The sequence below is a fragment of the Plecotus auritus genome (assembly GCF_963455305.1).
Source record: "Plecotus auritus genome assembly, chromosome: 8".
Taxonomy (NCBI): Eukaryota; Metazoa; Chordata; class Mammalia; order Chiroptera; family Vespertilionidae; genus Plecotus; species Plecotus auritus.
Window position 1 is genome coordinate 92564100 of NC_137782.1, and position 15073 is coordinate 92579172.

General features: G+C 48.9%; 1 protein-coding gene across 1 annotated transcript; it reads left to right on the plus strand.

Annotated features, from left to right (window-relative positions):
• Nucleotides 1-1785: 1785 nt before the first annotated feature.
• MC3R (melanocortin 3 receptor) lies at nt 1786-3918 on the plus strand (the record flags this gene model as incomplete). The annotated part of the gene is made up of 1 exon (XM_080684099.1): nt 1786-3918. One exon carries the CDS (start codon nt 1786-1788, stop codon nt 2755-2757), a length of 972 nt encoding a protein of 323 aa, XP_080540225.1. The 3' UTR covers nt 2758-3918.
• Between the last annotated feature and the right edge of the window lie 11155 nt (nt 3919-15073).

The window sequence follows — 15073 nt, forward strand, 5'->3', positions numbered from 1 at the left end:
TGTGTGTGTGTGCGTGTGTGTGTGTGTGTGTAGGTGCAAGAGGACTCAGTGTTTCCAGACTTTGCACAATCCTTCTGTGCCATCAAGCCCGACATGAACCACGTATTAAAGTCAACTGCTAAAATCTGCCTTTTACAGTTTCCAGCTCCCAGGGCATCTCCATCCTCCCGGTTACTTAAGAAGGAGGTGGGTGCTCCCATCCACTCCCTTTCCCACAGTCCCATACCCAAGCACTCTGGAACTGCCAGGATCCTCCCTCCCACATTCTCTGCCCACTCCTCCCAGGACGCCAGGGCCGCCTCCTTGCTTCCGGCCACCATCATCTGGCCCTGGATCTTTGCAGCCCTGGCCTGCCTAGCTCCTCACTCCTCCCATTCCCATCCAGTCTCCACTCTGCGGCCAGGAATCCTTTTAAATGCAGACCCACCTCATCCCTGCTCTACCTAGAACCCTTCCTTCCACAGCCCCCACCACTTTCAAACTCCCAAATAAGGCTGAAATCATCCTTTTTAAAAGGGTATGTCTCACCTTTAAAATAAAATAAAAAACCTTTACAGCCTCATTTCTCAGATTGTGTCCCCCCAGCTCCATGCTCCAGGCAGAGCAAACTACTTTCATTTCTTCAAAAACACCAAGCTTCCTTTTTAGCAGATGGAAATCCTGGCTATGGCCTGCTCACCTCTCAAAATCCACCCACACATGCCCAGGCCCTCGCCTTGGGTGATTCTCACTCAGAGGCCGGGTGAGACCTCTGCACCCACATCCTCTGGATGGTTCCCACGCCAGCGTGAGGATCCACTGCCCTTCCCTCCGAATGGTGGGCGTGTTATTCCTCCAGCTGGAACCCTCCTCCAACCCCAGCCCCCACCTCTCCGCCCCACATAGCCTCTTCTTCCTTAGAGTCGAGGCTTAGACGCTCCTTCCTGGGAACTTTCCTCTACCATTCAGGTTAGGGCCCCGGCTCCATCCACCAGCATCCCCCTGGCCCTCCCCATTCAAGCGTTTATCACAAGGACTTAATTCCCTGATTTCTTGTCTCCCACCCCAGACTCCGAGTTTGGGGGAAAACAGGAAACGCATGTCTGTCTTGCTCACCATAAACTTATGCGCCCAGCAGCAGAGACCTGACACATAGTAGGTGCGCAGTAAATGTTTACTTAAAAATGAATGAATGGACAAGTAAATAGATGAATGGATGCCTGTGGCAGTTTCCAGGACAAATAACAAACTGCTCAGAAAACCCAGCAAACAGATGCGCAGTCTGGCCAGCAGGGGGCACCAGCCTGCTTTCTGATCCCCTGCCCAAGCCCTGGGAGCCTACCTGCTGTCAGTCACAGAGCCTCCGGGTGCTCAGTGGTCATTTCGCTGCGCTGAAGATTAAGTAGGAGTTGTTTGCCACCAGCCAATGTATGAAAAGTGAGTATTCACCCCTCACTTCCAACAACAGGTACTACATCCCCTGTCTTGCCAGGAAAGGAGCCGTAACTGTAGCAACCGGTGGCAGGTTTTCTGTTCCCAAGTGGGGACCGAGATTGAGTAAGGAGGGGAAAGGAGGGAGATGGCAGAAGTGTCTGCATAAAACTGCTCGCCCTGGAGCAGCAGGAAAGTTCTCTGTGTCCCTCAGCTCGCTCGGTCTCCATCCTTCCATCTGGGAGAACAGAATCCAAGTCTGCACAGGGCCAGCATCCCTCACAATCAACTGGAGGAAACTCTTCCCTCCTGTGAGCAGCAGCAGCAGCAGCCTGGGCACCGGCCGCAGCCCAGCTCGGTCAGCCTGTGTCAGCGATGAACGCCTCGTGCTGCCTGCCCTCTGCTCAGCCGGGGCTGCCTAACGGCTCGGAGCGCCTGGCCGCCCCCTCCTCCGGCAACCAGAGCGGCCGCGGGTACTGCGAGCAGGTCTTCATCCAGCCTGGGGTGTTCCTGGCGCTGGGCACCGTCAGCCTGCTGGAGAACATCCTGGTCATCCTGGCTGTGGCCAGGAACAGCAACCTGCACTCGCCCATGTACTTCTTCCTCTGCAGCCTGGCCGCGGCCGACATGCTGGTGAGCGTGTCCAACGCCCTAGAGACCGTCATGATCGCCGTGGTCAACAGCGGCTCGCTGGCCCTGGAGGACCGGTTCGTGCAGCACATGGACAACATCTTTGACTCGATGATATGCATCTCGCTGGTGGCCTCCATCTGCAACCTCCTGGCCATTGCGGTGGACAGGTACGTCACCATCTTCTACGCGCTGCGCTACCACAGCATCGTGACCGTGCGCAGGGCGCGCGCCCTGATCGTGGCCGTGTGGCTGTGCTGCGGCGTCTGCGGCGTAGTGTTCATCGTCTACTCGGAGAGCAAGATGGTCATCGTGTGCCTGGTCACCCTGTTCTTCGCCATGCTGCTGCTCATGGGCACCCTCTACGTGCACATGTTCCTCTTCGCGCGGCTGCACATGCGGCGCATCGCCGCGCTGCCCCCCGCCGACGGGGCGGCCCCGCAGCAGCGCTCGTGCCTCAAGGGTGCCATCACCATCACCATCCTGCTGGGCGTCTTCGTCGTCTGCTGGGCCCCCTTCTTCCTCCACCTCGTGCTCATCATCGCCTGCCCCACCAACCCTTCCTGCGTCTGCTACGCTGCGCACTTCAACACCTACCTGGTGCTCATCATGTGCAACTCCGTCATCGACCCGCTCATCTACGCCTTCCGCAGCCCCGAGCTGAGGAGCACCTTCCGTGAGATCCTGTGCGGCTGCCCCGGCGTGAGCCTGGGCTAGGACGCGGGCCGGAGGCCGGTCCCTTCGGCCACTGCTAACCCTCCAGCCAGCTAAGGTGTTTAGAAAGAAGAGAGGAGGGAATAGAAGACGCCCAAGTGTGTGAACAGCCATGGTTGTGTGCGTCTTGTTTTGAAGCTTGCGGAGCCTTTGACAGGGAAATGGAATGTAACCGGCTCTCTGAAAGGATCCCAATGTGGGTAAGTCTCAAACTCTGATTTCCCAAACAGCCACAGGAGGAGTCTGTGAGGCGGCTCCGGCTGCTGTGTGCGCTCATTGCCATGTGCCAGGGTTTGCAGCGCCTGCCTGCCCACCCGCCTCCTAGCATATCCTCGCCCCTGGGGTCGTCCAGACTGAAGGATTCTCATTGACAGGAGGGTGGGTCAAAGCTCTCCCAGGCAAACCTCTTACCGCGCCCGACCTCAACTGCCAGCTGCTCCTTCATAAGACACTTGAGTTTCCATCCTGTTATTCTGTTTACAGTGCAACAGTTGCCCCACAACAATGAATTCTTTGTGAAAGAAGCAATGCAGCACAGCGTCCTCTCTACCCTCCTACCCTCACCAACCTCCCCTGAAAACTAGCATCAAAATGTTACCCATGATGCCCCTATTTTTGTTATTAGAGTTGCTTTTGTTGTTGTGTTTTATGCATTCAACCTAAGGCAGCTTTCAAAATTCTAATGAAAAAGAGATCAAGTACTTTGGAAAAACAGAACATACCTGTGTGTAAAGTATTTTGATGCCTTGCTCTCCTAAGGTATATATTTCCCTATTTTAAAAGCCTTTTCCCTATTATTCCTTTTCTGCCTTTAACTACATAAGAGGGCATCGTGGATGGGAGGGGGTGTGTCTCCAGAGATTGCTCTATGGTGATTTCAGGTTTGAGAAGTTGTATGTGACTTTCTTGGAAGCTTTGCTTGTGGTCATTGTGACTGTGTCTCAATCACATGATTTCCTGAAACGTTAATCTAGGAAAGAAAACTTTTGCTCAGCCTGGTGGTGTTAAAGTCGGGGTGATCCTGTTATCAACATCTGTACCTTATCAAGTAAAGCAATTCATTCAATTCATTCCCATGAGCATGGGGCGAGATTTGCTGACTAGCGCTGCATACACTGTGTGCTGTGTGCTCTGCGCCTCCTTCAGACCCTTTTCTGCCCTGGAGAACTCCACCACCCCCCCCCCCCATACCAGGGGTTCTTCTACTGCCCTGTGTCTTTGGTGTACAATTGTGTGTTTTTCTTGTGCTGAAATATATTGGGGGTTTCAGTGTACTTGACATCCTGCTAATATAAACAATGTCTTGTGTTTCTTGCTTTGTGATGTTTTGAAATAAATAAAAGGCTTTTGTGGCTGCTAAATGTGTGACATTAAATGGAAGCATCCCAGGGACTTCCGCACATCATCCGTTACACTGTAATTCTGGCTATTTTGTAAGTGACAGAAGCATCCATTGCCACAGCGCTCATCTTTTCTAGGGCAATGCCTTTTAGCCAAACTACAAAATTCTCCCATTTAGGTTCTGAGAACACCAGGCTATAGTTCCTGGGCCACTGTCACTCTCCATTATTTTAATCGAGACGCCTAATATCAGGTCGTGTCCACGGCCACTCGGTGAGCCGCTGTGGGCAACAAGTCAGGCTCTCTGAAGACTGTACTAACAGCCACAGGAACCATGACGTCCTTTTCCAGGCAAACAGGAGGAAAATAACAGGTGAGTCATTTTACAGGTGAAGGAACTGAGTCCTGGGGTGGGGGGGGGGGGGGGAAGAAGGGGGAGGTGCATGGTGGGCCATGAACACCCAGCTAGTTAGGGTTATTCAGGTCCTGCAGCTGGAGTCTTTGCACCATATGGTGCTGCCGACAGGTTTCCATAATGAAAACAGACCCCACGCTCCTTCCTCCACACATGCTAGCTTAGAGAGCACTTCCACGGAAACTTCCCACAGACTCACCCAGGCTCTTGCTCGAGGGCAAAATCTGACTCAGCAGGTCTGGAGTAGAGCCTACAGTTCTGCATTTCCGAAGATGACGATCTCCCAGGGGCGTGGCTGCCTCTGGGCCCACCTTTTAAATAAAGAGGGCATAGAGGGCTTTCAAAAGAGCTTGACACTGTGGAGTGCTGGCCCCAGGCTGGGAACTGTACTGGCTACCTGGGGGGCACGTGCTTCTGAGCCTTCCAGGAACCCCTGAGGCGGGCACTAGTACCCCCTTATGTCACAGATGAGAACTCTGCAACTCAGAGGGGCTAAGTCCTTGTCTAGGAAAACTCGGCTCCCAGCGAAGAAGCAGAGATTCAGATTCAGATGCAGGCTGGCACTGAGTCATGCCTGAGCCCAGTCCAACCCCACAGCCCAGGCACCGGCCCTGGGAGCAGTCTACATAGTTTAGCAAAGACCCAGGGACAGCAGCGGCATGGGCTGCCATGGAGGAAGACTCAGTGCATAATTCCACAGCTCACTAGTCCAGATGTTTCTAAGAGTTTCCATAGAGACGTCATAAAAACCATGAAGCACGATTAGTCATCTGACTTGGGAACATACTCCTGCAAAGGCTGTGGGCAGCCCTGGGAAGGCATCATACCTAAGGTGGACAGCCCTGCGTGTGGTGCGTCACTGCCTCCTCTGCCACCACTGTCCACTGGATGTTTTAAGCAGAAGGACAGTCAGATTTAAAAACGCTTAATTTTTATAAATAAAAGCACATCGGGACTTTAATTCATTTGTTAGGTTACATTCACGTCTCATGCCTTATCCCCAGGCACAATCACTGCAGTGGTTGATGCCCTGGGTCCATAGAAATCTTCGCCTTTTGTCCTTACTGAAATTTTAAGCTTGATTATGCTGTTTTTCTGTAGAGCAGGGGCTACGACAACTCAAGCTTCCTTGGCTGAAGACATTGACCCACGTTCACCCCACTAAAATCCATCCTCCAGCCTGTTTAAAGTTATTTCAAAACTGAAGCAGATCATATCACTCTTCAGAGGCGCTCTGAATAAAAATTCACTTCCTTACCCGGCCCTGCAAGGCCCTATGAGCTGATCTCCTCTGGTAAGTCCTCAACAAACTGCCCCTTCCCCATACTCCTTCCCCACCCTGGACTCAAGCTCACCACACTCATTCCTGCCCCAGGGCCTTTGCACCTGCTGTTTCCTCTGCCTGAAGGCTCTTCCCCCATATCGTCCTCTTGATTGGCACCTTGTTGTCATTCAAGCTCCAGCCCAATCCTCAGGAATGCCTTCCCTGACTACTCTTTCTAAAGAAAATGCCAGTCACTCACATGAAGTATTATCTTATCACAAATCTTATTGTTATTTTATATTTTCTTATTTATTTGTTTGTTTAATCATCATCCATCTCTCCCACTAAAAAGCAGTGTCTAGCATATAAAACCGGTCAGTAAAAATAATATATGCTATATGAATAAGTGATTTCATTAATACACTTAAATATGAGCTCAAGTTTAACCAAAGAGTATACAAGGTCGGGCAAAAGTAGGCTTACAGCTGTGAGTACATGAAACACAGAGTTTATTCTTGTATTACTATTTATTAATTATTGCATTATTTCCCATACGAACAACTGTAAACCTACTTTGCCTCACCCTGTGTAAGACACCAGTGACCCTCCCATCTTTTCAAATAATAGAGAAACATGTAAATTGACCGTACCTCTGCTACACCCACAGCCAATCAAAGTGGGTATGCAAATTAACCCAATAAAGATGGAAGTTAATTTGCATACATACCTGGGTCCCTGGAACCTCCTCGGCACCCAGGTCACTCCCAGCCACCATCCCGCGGAGGCTTTAAGCTAGGGGGACGGGGGTACCCGCTTCCCAAGCCTACAGCCTCCGCCCCAGGCTGTAGGCTTGGGAAGGGGCTGAGCCTGGAATCAGAGGGAAGGGGAAAAAATCAATGGAAACATATCCTCAGGTGAGGATAAAAAGAAAAAGAAAGAAAGAAATGTCATATCTTATGAAAGGCACATCTTGAAAATGCCTAAAGAAAGTTATCATTTTTTCACGGTGAAGGGACTGGAGTCCATGTTGATGAAAATATCTTGGTGGTTACAGTGACTGGCAGTGGCTGCAATAGCAGGGTGATGAGGCTGGCGCCTTCCCCTGATCAGCCCGGTCGCCTCCCGCAAAGGGAGGACAGACTGCTCCAACAAGGAGCGGGTCTAAGCTATCAGTAGGACATCCCCTGAGGGCTCCCAGTATGTGAGAGGGGGCAGGCTGGGCTGAGGGACCCCTCCCCCGTGCACGAATTTCATGCACCAGGCCCCTAGTCTATATATGTAAAAGCCTAAGCAATCATGATGACCAGACGACCAGCTGGTAGCTATGACAACACTGACCACCAGGGGGCAGATGGTCAATGCAGGAGCTGTCCCCTGATGGTCAGTGTGCTCCCATAGCCAACCTCCTGTGGCCAGCCAACCTCCTGCAGTCCTTCCCCCAGGCCGGCCACGCTACCAGCCCCGATCACCGGCCAGGCCAAGGGACCCCACCCATGCACGAATTCGTGCACCGGGCCTCTAGTTTGGTGAATAACCACACCCAATGTGGAGTTGGGAAAACAACCTGCGCTCTGAAACCTGATCCAGTTGGTCAGAGGTAATGTCAGGCACCAGGAATGTTCAACCCCACAGGTGACTATGATCTAGAAGTTGGGAAGAACCAGATGACGAAATGCAGAACAAAAGTGAAAGTTTCCACAGAAGAACTCAGCCTTTCTCATCAAGAACTCTTACTTGGGAACCAGAACGATAAAAATAAATAATAATAAAAGACAGTATGTGGTATTATTATGTGCCAGACATTCTGCTAAGCACTTAAACATATTAACGCACTGAATTCTCACCAGACCCTATGAGGTGGGCACTAGCACCTTGTCCTATAGAAAAGGAGACTGCTGCATGGAGGGGTAGTGCCATGGCCTACAGCAATGCTCCCCAGGGTTGCAAGGCCTTCAGCAAAGCTCTCCAGCCCCATAGACTTCCAGCAGAGAAAGCTCATTATTTAATTTTTCTGTTAACTTCTCTCTCTTTTCTACCAGGCTGTGCAAGCTAAACTGAACATAGTGAGGCAGATAGGGCCTGTCTTTAGAAAGAGTAGTCAGGGAAGGCATCCCTGAGGATTGGGCAGGAGCTTGAATGATAACAAGGTGCCAATCATAGGAAGTATATGGGGAAGAGCTTTCAGGCAGAGGAAACAGCAGGTGCAAAGGCCCTGGGGCAGGAATGAGTGTGGTGGATTTGAGTCCAGGGTGGGGAAGGAGTATGGGGAAGGGGCAGTGTGTTGAGGACTTACCAGAGGAGATCAGATCATAAGGCCTTGTAGGGATGGATAAGGAGGTGAAATTTTATTCAACAAAGGTAAGCAGGGGCCTCTGACACAGGAGTAAGTATACAGAAGCACAATAAAACCCTAATTTTTAGAGTTCCTGTCTGATGTTACTTTCCAGTCTCTGAGGTCAGATAGACCTGGTCTGAATCCCAAGTGTTTGCCGCTGCCTGATGAATGTAAATTCTCATAAACCACTGCACTGGGATTTCCTTTCATAATCAAATTCTTTCTGGCATGAGCGGGGCTATCTGGGGAGTTGAAAGCATTCTATTTCTCAACCCGCTTGTCAGAATCCACTGAGCTTTGTTATGTGTGTGCTTCTCAATGGAAGTGTAATAATCATACAGAAAAGTGCTCACAAATTCTGCTTTTTGCCATGCTGTTCGTCTGGGCACACAGAAAGGGTGCTGCCCCCAGCGCCGCAGCCAAGAAGTGCAGGAGCAGCACATGACAAGAATTGCTCAAGCCAAAAAACGCATTTCCCATGAAGTACCCGAGTGACTCGCTCAGTTCTCCAGGAGCTTTAGAAGCACCAGGTGGCCTTAGAGGTGTGTTCCATCTGGCAGTGTCTTCAGTTTCCAATTGTAGGGAAATGATGTTGATTCGGTTTGTTTTCCTGAGCAGGACGCGGGGTGATTTCTTTCCCAGGTTCTTGTCCAGATGGATTCAAAGAATGAAGCCATGGACAAAAGGTGGCAAATGAAAAAGGTGGAGATTTATTGGAAGCAAATACAGACTCCCACGTAGGGAGGGATCCCAAGGGGGTAACCCACAAAACCCCTTTTTCTAAGGTTTATAACTGCTGTAGTTCTTTGTCTCTTCATGCTCCCTTCTAATTGGACCCCATCCTCACTTTATGATCCTATGCTCTTCTAATTGGCCACTCTTTTTGCAGAATATCAGCTTCAAAGCCCAAAACCCATGTGCTGCCCCCACTTCCTCTCCCCCTTATCTAGCAACATTTCCCTATCTCCTGTGAAAATCTGTTTTCCTCTTTCTGCCCTTTGTGGGCATTTCTCTATCCTTTGTGAAAGTTTCCTTTATCCCCAAACTCTGTTTTTTTCCTATCTTCTGTGAATGTATGTCTTCCTCTCCCCTTATCCTGTGGCACCTTTTTATTCTTTGTGAATGTATACCTTCTGGCAGCTCCAAGCCCTCACTTATGCATTCCTCCCCCCTGGACCCTCTTTATTCCAAAAACTCCCTAAACCTGACTATTTTATCCCTAAAACTCCTTTCAGTATCATCAGGAATCTCTGTCTCTTGACATCAATTTTCTCTCCTTTGGCTTTTTTTTTTTAATATGTTTTTATTGGTTGGTGTGTTTTGGGGGGGTGGTTTCGGTTGTGTTTTTTGTTTTGTTTTTGGTTTTGGTTTTTTGAGAGAGAAAGAAAGGGAGAGGGAGAGAAACATTGATGAGAAACATCAACATTGATCGGTTGCCTCCTGCACGCTCCCTGCTAGGGATAGAGCTGCAACTCAGGCATGTGCCCTGACCTGGAATCAACCTGGAGATGTCTTGGCACATGGTCTGACACTCAGCCATTGGCCACACTGTCGGGATCCTTTGGCTTCTTTCCTGGGCAGGTTTTTTTCACATGGTGGACCCAATAGCATGAGACTCCCACCAGCTCACCAGCTCCAGCAGGAAACAGCTGCTCATTCCCAATAGTTCCCTGCCCATGCCCACCACCCGAAAAGAAGAAAGCAAACTTCAGGCCAGCTAACTGAAATCACATGCCAATCTCTGAGCCAATTGCCATGGCCAGTACATCTGCTCCACCTGGATAAGATGCCCACCTTGGAGCTAGAGGGGGGCACCAGCCACACCCAAGCCACATGGACCGTGAAAGATGGAGAGGAGGTCCCACGCAAGGGGATTGGTTGCTACTTCCAAAATAAGGCAGGCAGAATCTGTCACTGTCCACCCTCTCTCTACCTCCCTCCACAGCCCCACCCCAAATACTACTTCCAACATAGCCCTTTAAAAAATGTTTTTATTGACTTCAGAGAGAGGAAGGGAGAAGGGGAGAGAGGTAGAAACAGCAATGATGAGAGAGAATCATTGATCAGCTGTCTCCTGCACACCCCCTACATGGGACTGAGCCCAAAACCCAGGCATGTGCCCTGACCAGAAATCAAACTGTGACCTTCTGGTTCATGGGTTGATGCTCAACCACTGAGCCATACCAGCTGGGCCAATATAACCCTTTTATAGCCTTACTTTTGGGGGTTCTTTTGCTTCCCATTAAATATAATTTTTAGGTAAATCTTCAGTACATTCATTTCAAACTACTGAAATAACATTAAAAGATTCTATGTAAAAACACACATATACACAATAGAAAAGATACTCTGTTTTGAATTCAATGGTCCTGTGAGTTCGGTTTTCCAGTTTCTTTGTTTCTAGCTTTGGAGGCTTACATAAGCTAGTTTGCTAAATGGCTTGTTTCTCATTCTTAGCCTTGCTTGTCCTTGGTTTCACAATACCGCTGGAGGGAAGCCTTGGTTTCTCGGACGCCTCAGAACTAACCAGGTGAGTGTGTGTGTGACATGCGTAAGTAAACATGGTCTAACTTTTAAAACCATAAAGTGAAAATGAGAATCATTTCCTCAAATACCACTTTTATAATGAACCTCTCCTCCTTCATCCTGACTCACACACACAGATTTTTTTAAATATATTTTATTGATTTCAGAGAGGAAGGGAGAGGGAGAGAGAAATAGAAACATCAATGATGAGAGAGAATCACTAATTGGCTGCCTCCTACATGCCCCCTACTGGGGATTGAGACTGCAACCCAGACATGTGCCCTTGACCAGAATCAAACCCGGGACCCTTCACTCCACAGGCCGACGCTCTATCCACTGAGCCAAATCAGCTAGAGCTACACAGATTATTATTAAAAAATAATTGTGTTATTTGTACAGATGTCCTAGCAGCATTATTCAGAAAAGCCAAAAAGTGGAAAAACCCAAATATCAATCAACTGATGAAGGGATAAACAAAATGCAATAAAATATGACTGAGCCCTAAAAGAAATGAACTGCACTTAAAACATAGAATAATCTCAAAAACATTGTGCTAAGTGAAAGAAGTCAGACACAAAAGACTAACTTTTGTATGAATCCATCTATACAAGATATCTAGGAAAGGCAACATCCTAGAGACAGAAAGCAGATTAGGGGTTGCCTAGAGGTTGGGGTGGGAATGAGGGTAAACAGGCACAAGAAATCTTGCTGAGGTAACAGAAATACCCTAAAACTGGATTGTGGTGTGAGTGTATCTGTGATATAATAAAAAATCAATATTAGGTCTGCATCCCTGGCTCCTGGTACAGGGCTCCTAAGGCCCTTGGGATCTCCGGTGATAAGAATGGGTTTTGTATGTTAATGAAATGAACTGAGGTGGGGAGAGGAAGGTGTCTTCAGGATAAGAGCTGGTGGCCAGGGAGACCATGGCAAGATCAGAGGATTGGAACTTTCAGCTGAACCCCTGACTTTTGAGGTGGGAACAGGGGCTGGAGGCTGAGTTAATCACCATTGGCCAATGAGTTACTCAACTATGTCTATGCAATGGGACCTCCATAAATCTAAATGACAGGATGCAAGGAGCCTCAGGGCTGGTGAGCATGTCAAGGTGCTGGCGGGGGACATGCCCAGAAACAGCGTGGAATCTCCACAGCCTCCCCACTTGCCTTGTCCTGTGCCCCTCTCCCACATGGCTGTTCCTGTGGTACATATGTGATAACACACCAGTAATAGCAAGAAAAGTGTTTTCCTGAGTTCTGTGAGTCAGTCATTCTAGTGAACTGGCAAACCTGGTGACAAAATGTATAGGTGACAATGTGAGCCTGGGACTGGCCTCTGATCTGAGGCAGTCTTGTGGGACTGAGTCCTTAAATCTACCAGGTCTGCACTGTCTCTGGGTACTTAGTGTGAAAACTGAATTGAATTGTAGGACACCCAGTTGGTGTCCGGAGAGTTGGAAAATTGGTTGATGTAGGAGAAAAAGAAACATTTGGTGCCAAAAGTGTGCATAAAAACAGAACATTGTGTACCTCAATAAAATTACTAAAAAGCACTGATAGTACGCTTAAAATTGGTAGATTTTATGGTATGTAAATTATATCTCAATAAAATAGTTTAAAAAGGTAAACCTGCAAGAGAAACAGACAAATTAAATGAGGGGCTGTGCATGCTGTCCCAGAATGCAATGTTCAGTGGCCCAGCTACCTGTATTAGCAGGAAGTCGAGACCACCCCCTGGAGATACTCTAGTGCCTTGTACTTTTAATAGTGTTAGGGAGGGATGGGTCAGTCCTGCTCACACTCATCTCCAAGAAGAAATTAGATGCAAGCTCTTTAAGACCAAGAATGATTTCATGAGGAACCCCATTCCCCCTACATTGTACTCCCCAAAAACCCCCAGACCTCCACTACATAATGGCCCAAACTCCTGAACCCCTTACCCTCACTCAGCTGCAAATTCCCAGGTCACAGACCTCCCACAGCTCAGCCTCCTTTTCAGCAACCTACACCCCGGGGGTCCTTTCACTCATCCACTATGTAGGTTGCCAGATAATAGAGGATTTCCAGCTCTGGACAAAGGGTCATGGGTTCGATTCCCAATCAAGGGTATGTACCTGGGTTGCAGGTTTGATCCCTGCCCCCATTCAGGGTGCGTGCAAGAGGCCCAAACTAATCAATTTATCTCTCTCACATCAATGTCTCTCTCTCTCTCTCTCTCTCTTCCCCCCTCCCCTTCCCTCTTCCTCCCTCTCCCTCCTCCTTTCCACTCTCTAAAAATAAAATCAATAAAAAAAAATATCCTCACTCCTCAAGTGAGAATTTTAAAAAAATAGAGGATGTCCAGTCCAGTTTGAATTTCAGACAAACAACCTATGCTTTTTAAATGTAAGTATATCCCAAATATTGAATAGGACATATCTATATATATAAAAGGCTAATGTGCAAAGTGACCCCTTGGGAGTTCGACCAGGAGACCAGGAGTTTGCTCGCTCACTATGACATGCGTTGACCACCAGGGGGCAGTGTGGAACAAAGGAAGGCCCTGGTCAGCATCTGGAAGGCCCCGATCAACCCTGATCGCTGGCCAGGCCTAGGGACCCTACCTGTGCACAAATTTCATGCACCGAGCCTCTAGTTTATAATAAAAAATTACAAGTCATTTATTTTTTCTTGCAACCCTACATAGGGAACAAATGAGAGGATTTAAATGAGATATATTTTATTTGTTAAATCCAGCAACCCTATCCCCATAGCTATTTTCTTTCCTGAGACTCTTTTCTTTTCTCTGTTCCTGGATCTCTGTGAGAGCCCCAAACCATACACAAGGCAGGGCACCCCAGTTAAATCCCCTGGAGAGGCAGTGCTGTTAACCTTTTCCTTCCAGAAGACTCCAGGGCTTCTCAGCGAATGGGCCCGCCTTCCCCCGAACTCCGCATTGCAAGGTCTGGGCAGCCTTGCTGAGTCCAAAAGAAACTCCGCTCCCTCTGAGTGAGGGCACGTCCTTACCTCACTCTTTAACTCAGAGTAAACTGCAAAGACCATGGGCGTCAGTAACTTTTTCTCTGTGTGGAGACCCGCTGGCAGCCTCTCTTGCTGAAAAGAAGAATCTATCTTTGCCTGCATCCAGCACTTTGCTCGGGAAATGCCCGTTGGCACTAACAAAGCACCGCATTGTGCCAGCTGCAACGTCGGGGACCTTGGCGCCCACTCTCACTGACCCAAATTCTGAGAACTGGCCACCGACGGAAGGAAACTGTCCCAGGAAGCACATGTCGTCCTCGTAAAGGCTTGTGTTACAGAATCAGAATGAGAGGGTGCAGACCTTGAACCTCCTGCCGCTAGCTAAGCGGACCCCAGGCATCATCCCAGGCGCCACCACTTCCTGGCACTGGTTCCGCCCGTCCCTGTGCGAAACACCCTACACAGACCCGAGCGCATGCCATCGTGCTCTCCTTCCACTTTCCTTCATCTCCAAAGCTCTCTGGAAATCGCTCTCCTTTCCTCGATGCTCATAATGAGGCTCAGAGTGGCAAGTCGCATAGGGGAGTCACACAGCTGGCGAGCAGCACCAGGTCGAGCAGCACCAGGGAGAGCAGGGGCCAGAGCCCGCTGAGCTGTCTCCCGGTGGCAGGAGAATGCGACTGAGACAGGGCTGGAAAGGTGTCCCAATAGCTCCATGATAAAAAATAAATTGTTAAAGGATCTCAAAGCTTAAACCACTGTCAAAAGAAAAAGCTAGCATTCGTTTAAAAAAGAAAATTACCAAGCCTCACAGTCTAAAATGTTTGCCGAATGTCCAAGAGTAATTTTGATAAAATACACATGCCTCTTTGAATGCAAAAATCTAAATTTCTGAAAAGAAAAAGACCACAATCTGCCTGGCTTTACGTTTCTATGACTGGATAATGGTTAGCTAGATGTTCAGTTCACTAAAAAAATTAATCATATTAAGTGGGACAAGCAGTGATTGCTGCTGCCTCAGAAAAAATACCTTAATAATTATACATTCTCCTGCAAACCGCAAGGTCAGGCTGTCCTACCCAGCAGAACTGTCAGATAAACCATTAGCCATTAAGCCAGCAAAATTTGTCTCCAGTATTTTGATCAGTTTCCAAAGCAGTTCTGAGTGCCAGCGCCTTCCTCTTCCACGTCCTGTACATGGTACAGACAGGTACAGGCCACTGGACCAGGTGAGTCCTTTCAAAGCAAAGACGATAAATCAGAGACACACTGTCCCTTTGTCCCTTGGAACCTGCAGCCTCTCCCTCTCCTCGAGGGCCCACAGACAGCTGCCCGGAGCAAAACTTACTGACTGATCACTGGCCGGTGTGGCTCAGTTGGTTGGGTGTCATCCTGTGCACCGAAAGGTTGTTGGTTCGATCCTGGGTCAGGGCACATGCCCAGGTTGCAGGCTGAATCCCAGGCAGGGGGCGTGCAAG